This window comes from Eleginops maclovinus, chromosome 14 (assembly GCF_036324505.1).
Source record: "Eleginops maclovinus isolate JMC-PN-2008 ecotype Puerto Natales chromosome 14, JC_Emac_rtc_rv5, whole genome shotgun sequence".
Lineage (NCBI taxonomy): Eukaryota > Metazoa > Chordata > Actinopteri > Perciformes > Eleginopidae > Eleginops > Eleginops maclovinus.
In genome coordinates this window covers 1784656-1810042 of record NC_086362.1, presented here as the reverse complement: position 1 = coordinate 1810042, position 25387 = coordinate 1784656, and the positions used below count along the sequence as shown (strand labels likewise).

The 25387-nt window shown below is 41.6% G+C and overlaps 1 protein-coding gene across 1 annotated transcript in view; it reads right to left on the bottom strand.

Moving 5' to 3' along the window:
• The window catches only part of trpc5a (transient receptor potential cation channel, subfamily C, member 5a), a 74506-nt gene that overhangs the window by 34055 nt on the left and 15064 nt on the right, over nucleotides 1-25387 (bottom strand). The window contains exons 2-8 of the mRNA XM_063901031.1: nucleotides 7102-7142; nucleotides 6012-6114; nucleotides 5382-5632; nucleotides 1386-1502; nucleotides 1236-1298; nucleotides 1010-1147; nucleotides 168-374 (exon numbers count right to left, since the gene is read on the bottom strand). Of these exons, the coding sequence (XP_063757101.1) occupies nucleotides 168-374; nucleotides 1010-1147; nucleotides 1236-1298; nucleotides 1386-1502; nucleotides 5382-5632; nucleotides 6012-6114; nucleotides 7102-7134 (912 nt within the window). The 5' untranslated portion in view covers nucleotides 7135-7142. The remainder of the gene's footprint in view (nucleotides 1-167; nucleotides 375-1009; nucleotides 1148-1235; nucleotides 1299-1385; nucleotides 1503-5381; nucleotides 5633-6011; nucleotides 6115-7101; nucleotides 7143-25387) is intronic.

Below are 25387 nucleotides of genomic sequence, written 5' to 3'. Positions count from 1 at the left end.
AGGAGAGGAAGCTCTCTCCCAAAATTGTCAACTTTTCCATGAAAACTCCCAAGTTTCAGCAGGATTTCATATCCCTGTCCCACCTTCAGGACCTTAAAGCTTCCAAAACTGAATCTGGAAGCTCTAAGACTAAAGCAGCGCCCTTTGACCTAAAGCCGGGGTCCTACCTCCTTCTGGTGGTACTTGATGGCGAGCTTGAGCTTGGCGAGGTCGTGGCACTGCCGCGGGTCCAGCTCCTCGCTTTGGTCGTTGTCCCGGTGGTTCAGGATGGTCTCCAGCTCTCTGGAGCTCCGGGCCTGGTCCAGCAGGTCTTTGGCGAAGCGCTTGCACTGCTGCGACAGCTCTTCGTACTCCTGGCGGAACTCGTTCTCCACCTGGGGAGGAAACACAGCGAGGGTTTAAGAGGAGGATAGATGTTTATATCTCTGGTTTCAAAAGCTCATAACTGACTCTAATGTTTGCAGCGCTGCTCAACATCTCACTTAGAGAAGTCAGAAATAAAGTTTATATTCTTAGCTTTACTGAGATCTGAATACTGAGCGTATCTCCTGTGTGTTCCCTGGTTTAATCTCCTCACTACTCACATTAATTCTCCTGCATTTTCCAGATGTTTTGCATGACAAACTACCGAATAATTGATCGGTTATTAAGGCAGCTGACTCTTCAGTTGTTTTGTTATTTAAATCCCACATACATAGGGATTCACAAGAGTGCTTAAACTTGTAGAAGAAGGACAAGTGGAAAGCACTCGCAGAAGAGCAGGAGACAGTGGAGGGGAATGTATTTTATAAATGATATTGGATTCTGCTGCAGGCTCCCGGTGCAAGATACTTTCCTTTAGCAATTTCTGTGTTTGTGTGGGGATTCAAACGTGCACAAATCAGGCTTTTCCTGGTCCAAATACGTCACTGACACGTCCCTGAACTGTAGCCTCCCTCAAGAAGAGTTGGTGCAAACTTCTTTTCCTGCAGGATCTGAAACAAACGTCTTGTTTTGTGGTCATCTTTACCTTGCTGAGCTCTTTAAGCTCCCAGCCCAGCCTGAAGGCGGTGAGGATGGGGTCTTCACTGGACAGAGCGATGAGGGAGGGGGAGGCCAGGGCTTTGTAGATGTTCAGACGAGACCTGGAGTGCCGCAGACTGTCCACCTGCAACACAACAGAGGAGACACTCATTCATATTTTAAGTCCTTCAATGCAAAGGTAAGCAGGATTTATTTAGCAGATAACGCGTCACCTCTGAGCTGGACACACACTCCACACAGTCGCAGCGGATCTGGTGGGGTCTGGGGATCGTCACCTGTAGAAACAACAACACATCATTAAAGACGAATCCATTACAAATAATATTTAAGAAATCTGCTCTCTTTTTATTGCAGCTGCTCACCTTCCGCGCCACCAGGAGCTTGATGATCTCGTAGTTGTTGGTGTGAGCAGCGAGCATGATGGGAGTTATGTCGGGGGTGAACTCTGAGAACTGGCTGTCCATCATCAGCGAGGGAACCTGAGGAAATGTATTTATTAAGATTACATCGTAGGAAAAATAAACGTCATTAAATAACAAAAAAATCTATTTTATTTTATTCTAAAAGTTTCTTTCTTTAAAATGTTATTAGATCTCATCACAAAAAGTCTTTACAACTAATATAAGTCATAATTACACACAGAAAAAGGAAAGGGGAATAGACTAGAAGTAGAGAGAATCATTTGAAATATTGCGCAATATTAATCAACTTTCTAAAATAAAAAAATTCAATCATTAAAAAAAGAATTTTCAATCATTTCATTTAAATTATGAATCAAATTAAATAATATCTTCTTTTTATTCATTTAATATTTTCATATATTTTCGTCATTTTAATTGTATATCTTACTTTTTAAAATAGATTTAACAATTAAGTATTTTTCAGTTTTGATATTTTTTTGTATTTTCTGTATCGCTGCAATCACAAAAATAATACAAGAGGAGGAAGAGGAAAACACGTGGACTCTAATCTCTCGCAGGAAGAAGTCTCTCACTCTTCCTCCTCTTCTCTCCTCCTTCACACCCTCTTCTCTCCCTCTCTCTCCTCGTCTGACCTCCCGCCATTTGTGTTTATTTTTCTCTCCGCTGCCAAAACCTGTTTCTCCTCATCTGATCTCTCTCTCCTTCTCCCTCTTTCTACTTGCTGCCTTTTCCCTGCCGTGAGAAGATGTGTGAAGCAGCTGGGTGTCACACACACGCGCAAACACACACACACACACACACACCTTTTACTTTAAAAAGGAGTAGATTTTTTATGCATCTTAATATTTCCTCGCCTCCTCCCGCAGCTGCTGAGGAGAACGCTCTGAATACACTCCCACCAGAACTGACCCACATAAGAAATAAAGGAAAAGCACACGGAGATAATTTCACTTTTTCTTGTTTCTCCTGGACATTTTATCAGAGGCCTCCAAACACGTGAATAGTTATCCTTACTAGACACGAAGAAAGTCATATATCCTGATGTTTACATGATATAAATAGTGAAACGACTGTGGAACATATTTACATACTATTCTGATCAATAATCATCAGTAATTTGGATATAATAATCAACAGGATGAAGGCAAGTATTAAAACAGCGTGCTAAATAAAGAACATGACATCCCTTTTCTGTAATGCAGCGTTAACCAGGTTAAGACACCTATGCAATATTGCTCCAAAATGTAAGATAATATATTAACAAATAGCAAAGACAAAAATGTGAAATGCATGAATTATTTTTTAAATGAGACTAAATGCAAAAAAGACCAGAGGAAAATCAGACATGGTCCCAACACTCCCGGGATAATTAAACCTAGAAACTACATTTTAGGAAGCACACTTATCCTCTTTTTTGTCAGAAATAATCAGGGCTTGAGTGTCTTTTGATACCGAGTAATAAAACCTATATACGTGATATTGTTTGCTTATTATGAGCTGGTTTGTTTTGTTACCTTTTGACAGATCTATGCTAGCAGTTTCCTACCGTTTCCACTCACTATGCTAAGCTAAGCTAACCTGCTCGCTGCATATTAAAGGAGACCCTGTGGTTTCTAATCAGAGCTGATAGTGAGTTCCTAACAAGATCAATTTAATAATTTAACTCAACATGTGTTTCTACTCAGAGCGGCTCTAGATGGATATAAACTCTAACACAAACTAGCATGTGTTATACTTTATGAAATGAGTATTTTTGTTGTCTTCTTTCCTGATTTGAAAGAAAGCTGTTTTTGTTTTAGGACTTCAACCCAAAGCGCTTTTCAATTTGCTTTTCAATTAGCTTTTCAATAACCCGTGAAAGGTAAAGGGAAACAAAACAGGGTATATGTCCTCTGGTGTGTCTTATTAAAAGGTTTGCAAAAGTGCAAATCAACATTTTGTAAATTAATACTCAGAATATAGTTTGGTTTATTTTGTTTTACTATTCAGTTTTCTGGTAAAATAAATACAGAAATGTTCTTTTAAATGTTAAAAAAAGGCCCTCAGTGATCGCAGACCTCCCAAAAGCCAAGCTCTTGCAGTGTTAATGAAAGGGAAAACCAATGCTTGTATCCGCCTCGTGAATTCAGATCCTCTCCATAATTCAAAGTGTTCTTCCCTGGCCCAAACTTCACCTCTCTACCAAATGTCATGAATAAAAGCGACTGTATCCACATCCACACCGATCAGAGTGCATCCAGATCAGAACAAGCACAGACGTTCTTGGACTCAATTTATCTTTCTTTCACACACTTCAAAGGGGAGTGTGAGAGCGAGGCGGCAGAACCTCTCCTCGTCTGCACCCTCCTAACTCCCCTCCTGAAGCTCCTCTTCCCCGATTCCTTCCTTTCCTCTCTCCTAAGTTCCTGCACTGTTTTCATTCGGCTCTGTTTCTTCCTCCTTCATTCATGCAACTCTTCTTCTGAGTTGATGTTTCAACGTATTCTATTTTATCTGTAATTTAACATTTGTTATTCTTCTTCTTTTTAAATCTTAACTTCTCTTGTTCTTTTAATATAATTCTCTGTCATTTTTATGTTTTATTCAAGGTTATTCTTGAAGGGAGCAGCTGGAAGAGGAAGAGCGGGGGGGGAGTCAGAGTGAGGCAGATGGAGAGCGACGGCAGAAAGGTCAACAGATTTGCTCGATGGGTGAAGATAAAAGGCATCGACTCTACCTCTCTGTCTCTCAAACACACACACTCACACACACACACACACACACACACACACACACACACACACACACACACACACACACACACACACACACACACACACACACACACACACACACACACACACACACACACACACACACACACACACACACACACACACACACACACACACACACACACACACACACACACACACACACACACACACACACACACACACACACACACACACACACACACACAGGACAGATGTTTTAACACACACTCTTTCACTCTCAACCTTTACACATTTACCCAAATTCAAAAATTCACACTTTTTCTCCCAGTTTTTTTTTCTTTTGATTTCTTTTCAGACTTCAGATTTTGTTTCAGAATTTTCTTCAACATTATCATCTTTTTCCCAAAATGTCTGACTTTTCTTCAAAATTGGGATTTAAAAAAAAAAAAACATTGATTATTTTTTCTAAATTCTAAAGTCTTTCTGAAATGTGAGTGAACGTTTAATTACCTTTAAATATGAATAACCAACATCCAAATCCTCCTCTCATGTCTGGATGACGATGATGAAAAGGTCTTGTTTATTTATCCTGTATTATTATTATCATCATTTCATTCTTAATCATTTCAATAGAATTCATCATTTGTTTCTGCAGCGCTTTAATCACCAGAGACGGAATTATATTAAAGGCGGAAAAGAGGAACTCTTCCAGCCGAGCGCCGACCAAATACAAATATCCCACAATCCTCTGCTCCCGGCCAAGGGGTTGGTTGCCATGGTGATGTCAAGGAATTAATGTAGAAGAGGAAAAACAAGAGGAAGAGGAAAATGAGGAAGAAGAGCCTGTTTCCTCGTCTGTCTGTACTCCCTCTAGTTCTCTCACACTGTGCAACACACACACACACACACACACACACAGGCGGCAGACAAACACACAGTGTCTGTCTCTAATCCTGTTTCACGGTGTGTCTATGAACGAGCTGTTTCATTTTCATCCTCTCAGCAGAGTGTGGAGAGTGAGCGTTACAGTGAATGGACGTACCTCTCATTATCTCACACACACACACACACACACACACACACACAGAAACACACACACACACACACACACACAGATGAATAAACCTGTATAGATGCACCTGGATACATGCATCCTTGCAGGTAACTACGACACACACACACACACCCACAGACTACATCCTCACACTCTCACACACACCTGCTTCTCCCCGCTTGGCCTCCGGTGGCTCAGCAGCAGCTCCACGGCGCCCACCACCTCCTTGCGGATGGCGTAGAGCAGGGCGTCCCCGGTGTGGATGCCGTGGTCCAGCAGCAGCTCCATGATCTCCAGGTTCTCGTTCTCGATGGCGATGAGCAGCGCGCTGCGGCCCAGCGGGTCCAGGCAGTTCACGTCCATGTTGTAGTAGACCTCGGCCTCCCGCAGGGCGTGCTTCACCCCAGCATAGTCACCTGAAGAGGGGGGAGGACACACAGGTGAGATTCAGATCCTACACACACACTCAGATCACTGAAATTGAATTTTATGGAGGAAAAAAGTTACATTTGAGGTATTTCTGTCAGTGTTCTTCCACATCATTAGTAGATATTGACTGATAATAAATAAATGAATGAATGAATAATATTTTAAAATACAGAATAAATAAACAAGAGCTATTTTTATCACCCTCATCCAGATCTGAGACGAGGATTTGGATGTTGTTTAAAGTTTAAAGTTTAAATTTGATCTAAAAAGTGAATGTTTTGAAAAAGGCGACCTGTGGTTCGATGCTCCTGTCATTTCACACCTCCAATATGAAAGGAACTGCCCTGTGATCTTTGTGAAACGCACCTTTCTCCACGGCGGTGAGGTAGGCCCTCTCCTCCGCAGACAGCTCCACCTCCGCCCGCACGATCTGCAGCGGGATGCGGTCGCGGTACGGCGAATATGTCGCCTGAAACAGACACAGAAACGTTTCAAATGCACAGAATAAATTGGGTAAAATACTGAAAAATAAGCAGAAAGAAACCCCCATTATCACAGCATGACTCCTGCCTCCTTGGGTGTTGATTTGATTAAATAAATCGGTGCAAATGTCAGTATTTACCTCTGAGATTTAGTGGAGTAGAAGAATAAAATAGCAGAAAATGGAAATATGGAAAGTATCTTCAATGTTTTTTATTATTACTCTGTCATTGGGAAGTATAGAAACCTTAATTAAGTAAAAGTCTGAGGTTGGATGTGACTATAATTAAGGTTAAGGAGCATTTTCCCTCCTGTCAGACGTATTATTACATCAGTATTTATATTGAGCTCCAGGGGAAACGAGCGGAGGTGCTTCATCATGCAGCACGTATTTAATGAGTGCATTAATGAAATAAAGAGTCTGGAGCAGGTGACGGTGACTGATCGGGCTAATGCGAATAAGGAAGAGCTGCAATATCAGGGAACGTTTGGGAAATAGAAGCAAATTATGCAGGAAAAACGTTCATTTCATCGGTAAAGTTCAGTTAAACTGTCAGTCAAGAGTTTTATGACTCAGTTTGACATTGCCGTCCCAGAGCCATGTAGATAAAAGTGCAAATATTTAATTCTCACTGTTTGTTTGAGGGCTTAAACCGGATTATGGGTCAAATAAATAAGCCGTGTGTTTGCCCGCTGAAATTCAACTCTGCAGATTTCACGCAGTAGGGGATGTTTAATTTAAAACGGAGTCATCTGTCATCAAAAAGGGAAGTAATTACTTAGAACATGTTAAAGTGAATCAGAGGAGGAAGGAGTTACACTAAAGGAGGATTTTTGATTCCTCAACAGCACAAAACACTGAGAAAGGTTTTTATTTTGGGTGTTTTTTCTTGTATACCTACCTTTGTGCAGAGGTGTGCAGAGACTCTACAAGAGAGTGTGACTGTGTGTGTGTGTGTGTGTGTGTTTCACTCACCTTCTTGTAGTACAGCTGTGTCATGGGATTCATCCTGCAGTCTGGAGGAAAAAGAGAGGAAAGGAAGACAGAAAAGAGTTAGTCAGAATGAGGAATATCAACAGTTCTGCAATAAACACAAAACAAGGGATTTTATAAACGTAAAGGGGACATATTCTGTTCATCTTCAAGGGTTGGAACTTTAATCCCACACTGCGGGGGAAATAAAGCAACAGAAATGCATCAGAACAATGTGGGGATGTAATGTTCACGGGGATTACATGCTTTCACCACACGCTGTATTTATGAAGGTATTACCAAGACAAGAGGCTCTAACACTGAGAGGAGGCTTATCCTGGGCTGAACGTAGGTAGAGGAACTAATCTGCACCCCTTTAACTGTGTGCACGTCCATCAGCGTCTCTCAGAGTCTGCAGAAACACACCTGCTGCTGTGCTCCCGCAGCTCTGACGAAGCAGACAGGAATAAATGACTCACTGAAGTTGGTATTTAAAATGGACCTTAAAAACACTCAAAAGGGCAAAAACACACTGCGGCTAAACACACACATCCTGTGGAGTTCACACGCTTGAGAGAAAGAGTGACGAGTGCAAAAATATTACATTTGGAGAGAAATCTGTGTCGCAATGAGAATTTAGTTAGACATTTCGGGGAGAAAAGTCATAATTTTGCTTCATTTTAATATTTGTTATGTGCATTCTTACTTTAACTTCATTTGTTTTTGTAAATATTTGTCATTTATTTAAATTTGTATTGCACATTTAATAACTTACTTGTAATATTTAGATTTATTTTATTCTATTGCACATTTTTACTTTAACTTCTTATGTTTATTTAAATATTTGTATTTTTATTACCTCAACTTTTTAATCTTAAATAAAACATTTTTTTATTTGATCTTATATTTAATTGCACGTGTTTACTTTTTATCTTATGCTTGTATAAGTATTTTAATCCTCATATTATTACTGCGTACAGGTTGCTGCCGTGCAGCTGAACTATCTCTGCAGATAAATTTAAATAACTCAGGTTCAGTTTTTTGGACGGTGGAGATAATGAAAGCTGTCGGAGGCTTTAAAGCACAGAGTGACAAAGTGTTCCTTTATCTGTCAGCTGCTGATGAAGCTCCTCTGACAGCGGGAGAAAACAAGCGTCAATAAATCAGTCGTTGCTTCAGCAGAGGTTTTCTAGGTTTTAGGATTTAAGGTTTAATCAATAATGTACAAATTATAATAAAGTTTCCTTAATAAGTTCACTTTGAATGCATGCTTTTACTGTCTTTATCAACAACAGCAAATGAGTTTTGGTACAGTTGCTTCACTTAGAAATGAAATATAATAAAAGAGAAATACATTAAAAAAAGGTTTTCTTCACAAAACCAAGAAATCATGAATATAAATAAATATAACATAAAGATATTAATGTAAATTGATAGAAGTTTGATAAAATAATGTCCAATATAAGATAACAAATATATTTATATAAGAAATGGGAATTAAACGTAAATCTGCCATAAAAATATAGATTTGAATTTGTATCGTAACAAAGTAATAATGTGCAATAAATACATATTTATATCAATATAAGAAGTTAAAGGAAGAAATCCCCCACCAGAAAAATCCATTTATATAAACATGAGAATAAAATGTGCAATAAAAGACACACGAGAAGTTGGAGTAAAATCCAAAAGCTGCAGTGCTGCTGTTTGCTAATTGAGTTTGTCCTCGTTAGGAGACATGCTGCGCAGTCTGTGGAAGCACTTGTTAGTAATATTAAATAAAGCAGTCGGACCTCGGGGGGCTTGGAGATAATAACTTCTTATTTATCTGAGGGGAAACTTTGCTGAGCTTGTTTGCAGGAGTTATTATTTCTCCGAGGTTTACCAGAGAGAGCAGCAGCTTCTGTCCCGAAATCCTTCCTGCAGTGATAGGGATCTGCTCGGCCCGCAGGTCGGACCCCGTCCCATTCTGAGGATTAATCCTGCAGAGGCTGGGATGCAGATGCATTCAAGATCTGCATAGTGAGGGGGAATTTGTGCTGACGGCTCTACAACGCTCCACGGCACTGCAGATACAGTCATTTCCTCCTCACCTAATTTCCCTGCAGCCTGAACACGCCACACTTTCCTTTTTCTTACACCTCATGTTTCCGCTGGTATCTCTTTGTCTCCGCTCAGTCTTTCTTATCTCTGCTCTTCAGAAAACCCGCACGTCTCAGCCTCAAATGTTCTGCTCTATTTTCTGCCTCTTGTTTCCCTCCCTGGGAAATAAAAAACCTCCCATCTTGAACTCGCTTCTCCTCATAATTCTTATCGCTCCCCTCTTTCCGACTCATTGCTTTCCCTCGCTTGTTTTCCCTCGGCACCCCCCGGCCCCCCACCCCTCTCCTCCTGCATTTTTTAAACTGTGATGTGTCTGTTTACAGTCAGAGCAGAGGATCAGCATCTTCTTCAAACTCAGTTAACTCCTTTATGCACAACTCCTCTGCAGAGAGCATGCACGTGCACACAGCTTCCCCACAGCTGCTTTGATTTGCAGATATTTCCATGCAATCAAGTGGAGTGTTTTTCTGCAGCACACACACACACACACACACACACACACACACACACACACACACACACACACACACACACACACACACACACACCACACACACACACACACACACACACACACACACACACACACACACACACAGTAGGAGCAGCCTGACACCACCTGCAGCGGCTGTAATCTCTCAGCGCTCCACCTGAGGAGTTTGGAGAGGTTCAATTTCCTCTGAGATGTGAGACAACATGCAGAATCACGGGTTCTGCGGAGTTCAGGAAGAAGAAGTAATGACTATAAAGGCCACAGAGAGGGCAATGTAACGCCCATTTGGATTCACCATGTAATCCAGTGCTCCACCTGGGAAGTTAATTTGAGGTTCATATCAGTATTTTGTGCCACGCTTTAAATATAGAAGCTCCCCCAGCAGCTGCAGGTAGACTCTCTGCAGGAGACTTTGATGGACTTGTCCCTGAGCGACATAATGACTTCCTGTCAAACCCACCGTCAGATCTCCTCCTCCGTTCTCTAAAGCCGACATGATTCAGAGAGCTCTTCTACCTCACTGTCCATGAACACAACATCAGAGATATTCTCACAGGCCTCTTTTCCTCGGTTTTATTGTCTATTCTTCTGCTTTTCTTGCCTAGTTTGCATTTATCTGACACCTTTTAGGTTTTGCAACTTATTGAAAAGTCGATTCAAATTATTTCCACGTATTTTGGTCTTTTTCCAATATTTTCTGACTTTTTATGAGCAATCGGTTCATCAAGAAATTAATTAGCAGATTAAAATGAGTAGAAATACATGTTAGCTGCAGCCCTAGTACACAAAGAAACGATGTGCATTTGTTGCATGCAAAAATGATGACATCATCGACATCATGATGACATCCTTTTTGAGAAATAATCTTAGATTTGCCTCTCGAGTTGCAGCTCTACTTTATCCTAATGGTTTTGTCTGAGTGTCTTTACGGTGCATCGACGTGCTAGAATCCTCTGTGGTAATGCATTCTGGGTCGTGTAAGTCCTTACAGGAGGGAAGTGTAAATTCCCATTATGCTCTTTTTAATGAAGCCCATGCATCAGCAGCAACGTTATACTCTCTGCAGCAGGAGGAGAGGAATAAGCAGAACGTGTGCCGCTGCAGCAGAGCGCCGAGGCCAGAGGAGCCAAAGCTTTACTGATTTTATCCTCCTGAACATTTCCTCTAGAAACTCCCCTCTTCTTATTTTCTACCTCCAGTGTTTTTACCTCTGAATGTTGTCCTAAAAGTGCTCCAAGCTCATGAATTCAACTTTAAATTATAGCCTTTAGAATTAAGGGTGTATTGCTATGTATATTGTAGTAAAACGAGGCAATGCATGACTCTCCTCTCCTATGATTTTCCTGCACAAATAATCAAAAGTAAATCATATCATTTACTAGAGCACACTATTCTTTATCGAGCCTATGAGTTTAGTTCTGAAAATGCACCAAACACATAAAATAAAAGCAATTTGAAAAAGTTCATTTAAACCCTTTAGTAAGTGTGATCTCTTCTGCACACACGCTCCCTTCATCTTTCCCTCGTCCCCTTCATCTGTAGACTTATTTTACTCTCTCTTTCCTCCTTTAAGTTCATCTCTTGTGCTTTTACGTGCACGTCTGCCACTTCCTGCAGAACTGAAGCTGAAACACATCCATAACCACTCACTCCTGCAGACTGGTGTTGCAGTCACTCATTTAGAGTCAGATGATCTCAGACTACAAATCTGCTTCACCTCTGTATCTGCCTCTCTGTTAGGCTCTCTAATCCTTCCTCACCTCTCTCCTCTTCATTCATCCTGTAATGCTCCCCTCCATCTTTTACTCCCACTTTCTCCCCCTCTTTCTGCTCAGATATTTATTTTTGTTAAACCCCTTTTCTCTCCTCTCTCTTCCTCCTCTCATCGTTGATGTTTCTCCCCTCATGTTTTATTCTCCTCACACACCTCTTCTTCCTCTCTTTCTCTCCCCCAGGACCTCCTGTCTCCCCTCCCTCCAGCCCCCTCTCCCCATCTTGCCCTTTTCTCCCCGTCTATAAACAGATGTGTTTGCATAAAAGAGAGATGCATCAAAGCCAACGCAACCAGAGCAACATGAGCCAAAGTGAAATGAGTTACGTAATATGATGATGATGTATTGCTTCTACTCTTATCGGGGAATGAGGAAGAGCATTTTTGGAGACATCATGATACAGACATGCAATGCAATGTCCAAAACAGCTTCCAGAACAAGCTCACAATTAAAAAAGAGGACACAAAATAAATTAAATGGTATAAGACATGCATCTGTGTCTGCAGGTGGAGAGAAAACAGAACACAATCAGAGTCAAATAAACCAAAACGCATTGTGAAATTGACAATGAAAGTGTATTTTAGGGGATTTTAAGAGGTTAAATCCTGGCGTAAAATAGATACCTTATATGTGCTCTGTATGAAAAAGCACCCTGACAAAGCTCACAGCTAAACAAAATGGTATAAAACATGAATCTGTGTCTGCAGGAGAAGCCCAAACACAACTCAATAAAGCTGAATTCACTATATTTCATTATCAATATTAAATGTTTTCCACTATATGCCTATGAGCGTCTATTTCAGGGAGTAATAAAGAACATTTCCGAGTAACTTTGGCTAAATTCAGGCTCAGAAGAGACAATTCCTGACCTACTCTGTGTGAAAAAACTACCAAAAGATGATCTATTAAACAAAATAAACGTAGTGGTATAAACCCTGAATCTGTGTCTGCTGCAACAAAGTGCCTTAAAGTCCCTGAGAAACAGCAGTCAGAGCTTCAGTAAAGTGACGTATTCACAGAGTTTTCGGACCAAGCATTAAAACATGTCTCATTTGTCTCTAGGAACTCGTGTCAGCAATATGTAACAACATATTGATCGGTTATGAAAGTAATGGTTGGTTGCAGCCTTTAGATTTAGTCATTTCTAATATTTTTCGTGATTGTATTATTATTATTTTATTCATAATGTTTTGTATTCTTATTTTATTCTTTTTTATTTGAACTAAAGTCCTATTTTATTCTCATTTTAATCCTTTTTTTTATTCCTATTTTATTCTTAGATTAATTTTAATAAATTCAAAAAATGTTCTTAATTTTTGTTAAATTCAATTCTTTATTTTTTCTTATTTTTATTGTATTCTTATTTATTACTGGGTAGAGAAATGTCTACAAGAGTCACTACTCTCCTTTGTTTCCACAGCGTCCTGCTGGAGTAAATGTCACTGAACTAGTCTCCCTACAGCAGAGCGGTAGAACTAGTCTCCCTACAGCAGAGCGGTAGAACTAGTCTCCCTACAGCAGAGCGGTAGAACTAGTCTCCCTACAGCAGAGCGGTAGAACTAGTCTCCCTACAGCAGAGCGATAGAACTAGTCTCCCTACAGCAGAGCGATAGAACTAGTCTCCCTACAGCAGAGCGATAGAACTAGTCTCCCTACAGCAGAGCGGTAGAACTAGTCTCCCTACAGCAGAGCGATAGAACTAGTCTCCCTACAGCAGAGCATTAGAACTAGTCTCCCTACAGCAGAGGGGTAGAACTAGTCTCCCTACAGCAGAGCGTTAGAACTAGTCTCCCTACAGCAGAGCGGTAGAACTAGTCTCCCTACAGCAGAGCATTAGAACTAGTCTCCCTACAGCAGAGCGGTAGAACTAGTCTCCCTACAGCAGAGCGGTAGAACTAGTCTCCCTACAGCAGAGCATTAGAACTAGTCTCCCTACAGCAGAGCGGTAGAACTAGTCTCCCTACAGCAGAGCGGTAGAACTAGTCTCCCTACAGCAGAGCAGTAGAACTAGTCTCCCTACAGCAGAGCGTTAGAACTAGTCTCCCTACAGCAGAGCGGTAGAACTAGTCTCCCTACAGCAGAGCGTTAGAACTAGTCTCCCTACAGCAGAGCGGTAGAACTAGTCTCCCTACAGCAGAGCGTTAGAACTAGTCTCCCTACAGCAGAGCGGTAGAACTAGTCTCCCTACAGCAGAGCGGTAGAACTAGTCTCCCTACAGCAGAGCGATAGAACTAGTCTCCCTACAGCAGAGCGTTAGAACTAGTCTCCCTACAGCAGAGCGGTAGAACTAGTCTCCCTACAGCAGAGCGGTAGAACTAGACTCCCTACAGCAGAGCGGTAGAACTAGTCTCCCTACAGCAGAGCGTTAGAACTAGTCTCCCTACAGCAGAGCGGTAGAACTAGTCTCCCTACAGCAGAGCGTTAGAACTAGTCTCCCTACAGCAGAGCGGTAGAACTAGTCTCCCTACAGCAGAGCGGTAGAACTAGTCACTGCAGCTGTGGTTCTGAGTGGTACAACCCTCACAGATGTATGATCCTCACGACTTAAATCCTCCTTTATTGATCCCTGATTGGCGAATAAGTTAGCAGTCCTTCCATCCATCCTGCGGCCACATTATTAAAGTAATACAACGACAAACACAGCTCCAGATTCTCTCTAACGGGAGCAGTTTGAGGAAGAAGGGATGACATACTGACGGAGAGGAGAGAAACCTTCACGCTTGATTGTCCGAGAAAAGAAATGGAGTCGTAATGAGCGCTCTGTCTGCAGCTCTGATGTGAGACGGCTAAAAAGAGGTGAGAGGAAGTGCAAAGGGAGGGGGGGGGTCTTAATTGGAATCTTAATGAGCCCCCAAACATCTCCAAGTGTAACCTGAGGAAGAGGAGCGCTGTGAAGAGCTTTGATGAAAGACGGAGGGTTTACACGGCCGTCTGCAGGGCTTTCCTCCGGCTGCTGGAGGGGTTTGGCAGGATTCAACGAGCAAACAGGAAGTGACATTGTTAGCGCTCTGCTAACATGAGCAGCAAAGTCTGGTGATTAGAGAAGCATCAACACGAGCCGGAGACATGAAGGATCTGGCTCTCAGAGCACGAACAATTTGCACTTTTTGAGGGGAATATTTGTCACGATGAAGCTGAAAAATCTCTCTCTATATTTAGAGACCCTGCAGTTTGATTTTGGAGATAAAGGCTGCTTAATTTGGAAAATATTGTTAATTGCGGCTTATTTTGACAGATTTCACATGAACCATGATATTAGAGCAGTTAATAAAATAAGATTGAAATAGGACTAAAATAGGAGTACATATAAGAGTAAAATAAGAGTAAAATGAAGTATAAAAATAATATATAATAACAATAAAAAAGTAATATAAATAAGTTTGAAATAAGAATACAAATATGAATCAAATCTGGATAAAAGTAAAAAGAAATATTAGAAAAAACAAGAATTAATATAAGAATAAAATTGAAAAAATTAAGAATAATCTCAAAATCTATATATTTGTGTGACTGTGCCGCTACTGAGCAGAAAAGAGCCTTTTCATTCAGGAAATCTGCATCATGAGAGTCACTGTATTAAAGGGAAACAATGGAAGATAATCCTCAGAAATCACCAACAAGTCAGAACTTAATAAAGTTTTTCCTCATGAATAGTTTTCAATAAGCTTGATGCATATTTACAAAATGGTCTTCCTGTTTCCACGTCTATTGCTCCATTTTTATGTCCTTAAAATTATTTGGGGACGTTTTCCATTATTTGATTCAAGGGTGCAGAACCAAATTTAAATAAGAATTAAAATAAGAATAAAAAATATTAGAATAAGAATTATTATTATTATTATTATTATTATTATTACTAATAATAATAACAATAATAATAATAATAATAATAATAATAATAACAATAATAATAATAATGATAATAATAATAATAATAACAATAATGATAATAATAATGATAATAATAATAATAATAATAATAATAATGATAATAATAATAATAATAATAATAACAATAATGATAATAATAATAATAATAATAATAATAATAACAATAACAATAATAATAATAATAATAATAACAATAATAATAACAATAATAATAACATAATAATAATAATAATAATAATCTATTCTCCTCACAAATGGTTTTTAATATCCTCCATTTATATCTACAATCTAACTTCCTGGTTTTCTATATGCACATTTCTAATCCCCTTCTGTTGCTCCAGTTTTATTAACTTTTAAAGAGTTTTTTGGGGATTTTAAAATATTTAAACCACGGTTGCAAAGCTAGAGGATGTGTAATCCTGCAGGGACGTAAAGCACTTTCAGGCAGATGTCTTTTGGCTTTATGAAGTGATATGAGATTATATAAACTCAGCAGGAAAATGGTAGGGAAAACAAGCGCTCCTCTGACGGCTTTACAGACGTCTCCTCCTCTCTTTGACCTTCGGTAAAGACCTCAAACTTATTTACAGCAGAAGAGGAGGAGAGGGAGACCAGGAGGATTCTGGCGACCGTTGGCAGATGATGCAATGCTTTTGTTGACGCTCTAAATATAGACGGAGAAAGGAGTCAGGATTTGGGGAGAGGAGACCGCCGGCTGAACTGAAATATCTCAACCAATACCTACAATCCTGGGGGAGACTCTAATCCCCCCTTCCTCTTCCTCACCCTCTCCCTCCTTCATCCCTGCTCTCCTCCACGCTGCCTTTGGTTTTATTCCACCGTGACTAAATCCACTTCTCCATCCATCCATCCCTTCCTCCTCTAATCCCTCTCCTCCTTCTCCTCTTCTTCCTTTGTTTTGCCATTTCTCCTCCTCAAGCTCCTCTGAGACAATCCCTCTGACCTTTGTCTGTCTCCTCACATCCCATAATCCCTCTTCTCAGTGTCTCTCAGCATCTCTGCTCCTCCAGACTTTATTCAGCTTTTTAGGTATGGGAAACATACGCTTACATTGCTGAAAAGTGTGCAAAATAAAGTGCACACTCGCAGCCGAGGGAGTCGAACGTGCATGCACACACACACACACCTTCACACACACTTGACATCTGTGCAAATTCTCAGAAGTCTAGGTCAAAAAGGACATTTCTGTGGACCGACCGAGTAAGAGTTGGACTTTATGAAACTAAAAATGTAAAAAGTTGAAACAAAATGAAAAATGTAGAGGTTGTAGATAAATTGTGACTGAGCCCTGAACTCCTGATGGCCAACGGTGTGTGAGTGTGTGTGACATTTATCTCCATCATCTCCTGCGTCCATCCTCCACCCTTTCTCCTCCTGACATTTCTCCTCCTCCTCTTCCTCCATTAGAAACCCTCCTCTCTCTCCTTCATCCTGACATGTTTTATGATTTATCCCCAAAATCCTCGGCTCATCCTCTCCGTCTCTCTCAGCCTGAGTTTGATTTCATTTACATTCCTCTCCTCCTCCTCTTCTTCCTCCATCTCCATCCTTCTCCGTCCTCCAGAATAAAACTCCTCAGACTAACAATCAAAACAAAATGTTTCCTCAGACAAACGACCGGAGATTCATCTTTAAATCTGTTGTTTGAATACTGCAGCACTCGAGAAGGAGACGCTTTAATTGAATCTGTTTATTCGGAGCTTCAGGCCAATTCTGACAAGACCTCTTTTTATCAATTTGGCTGCAGAAGTTCACGAAAGAGTTGGCAGGTTACCGTTTTTCAGAGGGAAGGACAGACAGTTCATTGTGGATGCTGCCACGATAAGAAAGTATTAACTTGGACTGAATGTTTTTTTGAATGTGAAAATATGTGGGGGGTTTTTATCTGCTGCACACTGCATTCAGACCCCTTCAAAATAAAAGCACTTTAGAAACAAAATATAAAAAACTACAAACGAGAAGCTGCAGGAACGCAAGAGAAAAAGGGTTTTCAGGAATGAGAGAACAACAACATGAAGGAGACTAATGTGAAGACCAGAAATACAGCTTACAGCCCTTCAAAATAAAAGCACCTCAAAGGAATACAGAGGAACAGACTTTACAGTTTTCAAAGTAAAAGAACCTCACAATAAACTCAAAGCAAAATGAATTATAAAAACATGTTAACTGAAGTCAGTAATTTCAGTTAAGAAAGTCCTCCTTGCCTCCTTCCTTCCTCCCCTCTTCCCATCCTTCCTTTAATTTAGTCATACGTAATTATAGTAGCTACGAGCTATAATTGAATTTGTTGCGCTACATCAGTCTTCTTAATTGGCCTGCTGGTCTCTGAGTGTGTGTGTGTGTGTGTGTGTGTGTGTGTGTGTGTGTGTGTGTGTGTGTCTGTCTTTGCATGCAGATGTGAAAAGGTCCTCTACAAGTAAGTGTGTGTTTTGTGCGTCAGCGAGAGTAAACGTGCTCTGTAATCTGCATCGTTAGACCTTGCTTTGAAGGAGGGAGATACACACACACACACACACACACACACACACACACACACACACACACACACACACACACACACACACACACACACACACACACACACACACACACACACACACACACACACACACACACACACACACACACACACACACACACACACACACACACACACACACACACACACACACACACACACAGGGGAATTTTCTTAACAGTGATAAATGAGGCTATTATCACATCTACGTGATGAGACAGGGTGTGTTGGGAAAAAAGTAACACCTTTAGATTATTAGCACGTATTAGTGTGTGTGTGCGTGTGTGTGTGTGTGTGTGTTTGTGTGTGTGTGTGTGTGTGTGTGTGTGTGTGTGTGTGTGCTTAACAGAGAGAAAGAGGAAGAGAGAGAGATTGTGAATGCAGGGGAAACAGCAGCAAACACTTTTACAGGGAGCTTTGTTTTGTCTCTCTCACACACACACACACACACACACACACACACACACACACACACACACACACACACACACACACACACACACACACACACACACACACACACACACACACACACACACAAACACACACACGTCTCTTGGTGCTCAGTCATGACAGAGGGAGGCAGTGGTATCGCCATGGAAACACTGGACTCCAGCAGGCAGCAGCTGTTTGTTTTGAATTTGCCAGTTTTTTTTTTCATTTAAAACTCAAAAATTAAAAATATGGAACATTTATTTTTCAGTCTACAGCAGAGCGATAGAACTAGTCTCCCTACAGCAGAGCGGTAGAACTAGTCTCCATACAGCAGAGCGGTAGAACTAGTCTCCATACAGCAGAGCGTTAGAACTAGTCTCCATACAGCAGAGCGGTAGAACTAGTCTCCATACAGCAGAGCGTTAGAACTAGTCTCCCTACAGCAGAGCGGTAGAACTAGTCTCCCTACAGCAGAGCGGTAGAACTAGTCTCCCTACAGCAGAGCGGTAGAACTAGTCTCCCTACAGCAGAGCGGTAGAACTAGTCTCCCTACAGCAGAGCGGTAGAACTAGTCTCCCTACAGCAGAGCGGTAGAACTAGTCTCCCTACAGCAGAGCAATAGAACTAGTCTCCCTACAGCAGAGCGTTAGAACTAGTCTCCATACAGCAGAGCGTTAGAACTAGTCTCCCTACAGCAGAGCGTTAGAACTAGTCTCCCTACAGCAGAGCGATAGAACTAGTCTCCCTACAGCAGAGCGGTAGAACTAGTCTCCCTACAGCAGAGCGGTAGAACTAGTCTCCCTACAGCAGAGCGTTAGAACTAGTCTCCCTACAGCAGAGCGGTAGAACTAGTCTCCCTACAGCAGAGCAGTAGAACTAGTCTTCCTACAGCAGAGCGGTAGAACTAGTCTCCCTACAGCAGAGCGGTAGAACTAGTCTTCCTACAGCAGAGCGGTAGAACTAGTCTCCCTACAGCAGAGCGGTAGAACTAGTCTCCCTACAGCAGAGCGGTAGAACTAGTCTCCCTACAGCAGAGCGGTAGAACTAGTCTCCCTACAGCAGAGCGGTAGAACTAGTCTCCCTACAGCAGAGCGGTAGAACTAGTCTCCCTACAGCAGAGCGGTAGAACTAGTCTCCCTACAGCAGAGCGGTAGAACTAGTCTCCCTACAGCAGAGCGGTAGAACTAGTCTCCCTACAGCAGAGCGGTAGAACTAGTCTCCCTACAGCAGAGCGGTAGAACTAGTCTCCCTACAGCAGAACGGTATAACTAGTCTCCCTACAGCAGAGCAGTAGAACTAGTCTTCCTACAGCAGAGCGGTAGAACTAGTCTCCCTACAGCAAAGCAGTAGAACTAGTCTTCCTACAGCAGAGCGGTAGAACTAGTCTTCCTACAGCAGAGCGGTAGAACTAGTCTCCCTACAGCAAAGCAGTAGAACTAGTCTCCCTACAGCAGAGCGGTAGAACTAGTCTCCCTACAGCAAAGCAGTAGAACTAGTCTTCCTACAGCAGAGCGGTAGAACTAGTCTTCCTACAGCAGAGCGGTAGAACTAGTCTCCCTACAGCAAAGCAGTAGAACTAGTCTCCCTACAGCAGAGCGGTAGAACTAGTCTTCCTACAGCAGAGCGGTAGAACTAGTCTCCCTACAGCAAAGCAGTAGAACTAGTCTCCCTACAGCAGAGCGTTAGAACTAGTCTCCCTACAGCAGAGCGGTAGAACTAGTCTCCCTACAGCAGAGCGGTAGAACTAGTCTCCCTACAGCAGAGCGATAGAACTAGTGTCCCTACAGCAGAGCGGTAGAATCAATCTTCTTTAAATATATGATGATTGGATATTCGTATAATCATGTCTTACATTTTGTAGTTTAAAGAGAGACTCATGATTATTCAACGCAGGACAAACTTTAGCAAACAGTGAATTAGATCCACCTGATATTTAAAATCAAACAGGAGTCAGGACGTTAATGCATCATGTTTCTACTGGGAATCATTAGCTCCTTCTCCAGAAAAATGACATCCACCACTTGTTCAAACTGCTTAATGAGATGTAAGTTTTCCTTCAATGTCAGGGAAGAAAGTGAGGTAAGGTCCTCTCAGTTACCTTAAAGGGGCTCTATACGGAAGGGACAACCCATAAAGCAGAATGTAGCCTCTTCAAATGTCCAGCCATGTCTTCTACAAAACAAGGCTGATCAGAGACTGTATATATCTGAGACCTGGAATATATTGATGCAGAAGAGGATGATAGGGGCCCTTTAAAGCTGTCTCTACATTCAGCACCACGGACAGCACACACACACACACACACACACACACACACACACACACACACAGATTATCATTATCATTGTTGAAATGGTACTGTCACTGTCCCGATCGCTAATGTGAGTATTGAAAGTGCTGTTATGATTAATGTGAACACACACACACACACACACACACACACACACACACACACACACACACACACACACACACACACACACACACACACACACACACACACACACACACACACACACACACACACACACACACACACACACACACACACACACACACACACACACACACACACACGTCTAGAAAAAAAACAGGCCTCTTGCTAATTAGTGTCCCTCTACATAACATGTGTGTGTGTGTGTGTGTGTGGTTTGGTGTGTGTGTGTGTGTTTTGTGTGTGAGAGTTGGGTTAATTAGCCGGGAAGACAGCAGGCAGACGTTCAGACCGCTCCCTTTGATCTGATGCAGCTGAGTACTTCCCGTCACACACAGACACACACACACACACACACACACACACACACACACACACACACACACACACACACACACACACACACACACACACACACACACACACACACACACACACACACACACACACACACACACACACACACACACACACACACACACACACACACACACACACACACACACAATATAACATATTCCACAGACAGTTGCTGTTGCAGAAGATTTCTAATTATGGAACAACAGATTGACAATAATAATGTGTGTGTGTGTGTGTGTGTGTGTGTGTGTGTGTGTGTGTGTGTGTGTGTGTGTGTGTGTGTGTGTGTGTGTGTTTTTTTAGCAAGTGAAATAGGAAGATAGTTGAGGGTGAACCATACACACAACATTGTTCTGCAAATTATTCGACTCATTTTCTGTAAACTCCTCAGTGTGTGTGATCAGTTTCTGTTCCAGCGGCTCGTTGATCACACCTGGATGCCTAAGTAACTTTTAATGAGGTGTGATTTGAAATTAAAAGTGAAGCGACTTTCCTTCTCTGCCCGTTAAGTATCTATCAGTCCTGCAGAGATCATTGCTCCGCGCTGCCAAACATCCAGTCCTGATCCTAAAACCACACCGAGCTGAGAGGAGGGATGTCGAGGAAAACCCAGGCTCTGTGATGTGTCGTAACTCTGTATATTTCTAACCTCTACTGTCTCCATGCTTTAATGTTCAAAATGCTCTTCATTTTTCTCATACTGCCTGTGCTGCAGCTCACCCTCTGTCTGAAACCAGAGCTGCTCTGATTGATCAACTTTATCTCTCTAATAACAAATGGATTGTTGTTAAGAATGAAATGTAGATTTCTTTCCAAAGTTGTTACGTAAATATGGAAATCTGAAGACATTTCAGTGGGAAACTTTCCTTAAATGAGAGAATATGTAAATCCTTCTTATAAGAGGAAAGAGGAAAAAGATGGAGCAGACAGAGAGGTGGAGAGGAGATTAAACAACAGCAGACAGACGGAGGTGAAAAACAGTCCTTAATAAGAAGCGTGAATATATATCAGCGAGTCAGAGGAGAGACAAATATGAATATTCAGTGAGGAAGGGGATAGAGAGACCTGAAGAACAGTCCGTCTTCCCCTCAGAAACCAGCCGCCTCACAAACACTCGAAGAGCTGTCGCTGTGGGAAGTGTGATGAAAGCTTTGATCAGCGCGAGCAAAACTGACAGGAAACGAGACGAAGGCAACAAGAGAGCAAAAGACGAGACAGAGGGGAGGATGTAATCGCCTTCTTCATTTTTGAAGCTTTTATAACAATGATAAGTGTTTTGATTCTTATAAACCCTCATCTGCTCAGCGAAGAGGGTTTAATAATAAGGAGTTCATCTATAAAAATATTTGATTTTCAGCAGGAGAGGACTCTTTAAAGTAGAGACTCTACATACTGATATACACCTGAACATCAGCAGGAGAGGACTCTTTAAAGTAGAGACACTAGATACTGATATACACCTGAACATCAGCAGGAGAGGACTCTTTAAAGTAGAGACTCTACATACTGATATACACCTGAACATCAGCAGGAGAGGACTCTTTAAAGTAGAGACACTAGATACTGATATACACCTGAACATCAGCAGGAGAGGACTCTTTAAAGTAGAGACTCTACATACTGATATACACCTGAACATCAGCAGGAGAGGACTCTTTAAAGTAGAGACTCTAGATACTGATATACACCTGAACATCAGCAGGAGAGGACTCTTTAAAGTAGAGACTCTACATACTGATATACACCTGAACATCAGCAGGAGAGGACTCTTTAAAGTAGAGACACTACATACTGATACACACCTGAACATCAGCAGGAGAGGACTCTTTAAAGTAGAGACACTACATACTGATATACACCTGAACATCAGCAGGAGAGGACTCTTTAAAGTAGAGACTCTACATACTGATACACACCTGAACATCAGCAGGAGAGGACTCTTTAAAGTAGAGACACTACATACTGATATACACCTGAACATCAGCAGGAGAGGACTCTTTAAAGTAGAGACACTACATACTGATATACACCTGAACATCAGCAGGAGAGGACTCTTTAAAGTAGAGACACTACATACTGATATACACCTGAACATCAGCAGGAGAGGACTCTTTAAAGTAGAGACTCTACATACTGATATACACCTGAACATCAGCAGGAGAGGACTCTTTAAAGTAGAGACTCTACATACTGATATACACCTGAACATCAGCAGGAGAGGACTCTTTAAAGTAGAGACTCTACATACTGATATACACCTGAACATCAGCAGGAGAGGACTCTTTAAAGTAGAGACACTACATACTGATATACACCTGAACATCAGCAGGAGAGGACTCTTTAAAGTAGAGACACTACATACTGATATACACCTGAACATCAGCAGGAGAGGACTCTTTAAAGTAGAGACACTACATACTGATATACACCTGAACATCAGCAGGAGAGGACTCTTTAAAGTAAACATGGATGTTGGAAAAGTGGATTTTGATTTGGATAACTTGTGAGGATGAGGTCACCGCTCAGTTTAACTGTTACTGAGAGTGAAGACACCTGCTCAACAGGAGCACCTGAAAGCATCACACCAGCAGACCTTGAACTTTATGCTTGAAGTCAGATTGATTATTAAAGATTGCAGATCTACCCGCTGTGCAAAACTACTCTCTAAATACAACGCTTTTAGGGATATAATCCCAAAGAGTGTGAAATTGGACAAAACCAAAACCTCTCTGATCAAAGAACGAGTAATAATTCATCCGCAGCCTCCAGAGCCTCCAGAGCCTCCAGAGCCTCCAGAGCCTCCGGTGTGAGGAACATCGGGGTCTGAGTCTCCGCTCTCGTCCTGACTGATCATCTCTGCAACACAAACACTGCCTCAGCGCGACACACACATTTATAAAGTGCAATCTAACGTAAGATCCACGACGGAGGGTAGAAAGGAAGCTGCTGCAGAGGGTTGCATCATCGTTGCACGCCCACATCAAACGAGGAAGTCAGAGAGGAACAGATTACAGAGAGAGGGGCCGAGGGTCTGCAGGACCGTGGAGGCTGCTCTCTTGGTGATGAGCTTTCCCGCAGAGGAGAAACCAAAAGACTGTCTTACAACTGACCTGAGGTCTGACGTGAGAATAGATGAAAATACGGAGATGTTTTATAATTAAGACAAATGAATATTAGTTATTATTTTGTAATATGTTCTTTCTGTTTATATATGTTCGGTAGTTTTGTGCATTAATATCATTATTAATTTATAATAATAATAATTAATTATTACAGATTTTTTGTACTTTTTCATTTTATCTTATTATTTAAAATATTATTTTATTTATCTTTCTTTTTTTTACTGACATTTTTACTCATTTCATTTTATTATACATTGGAAAAAGAGGACGCCCAGACCCCTGTTCTTTCCCATGAACACACTAATACAAACAACACACACACACATACACACACACACACTTAAACTACTGATGCTGAAATATAAACACAAACAGAAATAAACCATCCAAATATTCACCCGCAGCACTAGAACTCATACACACACACAGCTCTAACATCTACACACAGCTGGTGGGGCGTAGAGAAATGTCACACACTCACAACACACATATTTCTCAGCATACAGATCTAACAAACACACACTTATGTGCCCGTCTTCACTGACAAATGTCACTTCCCCTGTGAGTTTCTCTCTGATCCTTCTCACACACACACACACACACACACACACACACACACACACACACACACACACACACACACACACACACACACACACACACACACACACACACACACACACACACACACACACACACACACACACACACACACACACACACACACACACACACACACACACACACACACACACACACACACCTGCAGTAGGAATGACAGATTCCTCCTCTTCCTCGCTGGTCATGTGATCTAATCAGACCTAATGTGTTTCTGAAGTGTCCTCAGAGGGGCGTCCATCAGTCACACACACCCTCTACACACACCATGGATCCCCCTGGGGCGAAGACACACACACACACACACACACACACACACACACACACACACACACACGTTGCTATGCTGCAAACTATAGGTCACTGAGAAGTAAGAGTGATGAAGCACTGGATGAGGAAACAGAGGGTATGTGAAGGAATGTGTGTGTGTGTGTGTGTGTGTGTGTGTGTGTGTGTGTGTGTGTGTGTGTGTGTGTGTGTGTGTGTGTGTGTGTGTGTGTGTGTGTGTGTGGATCCACTTTC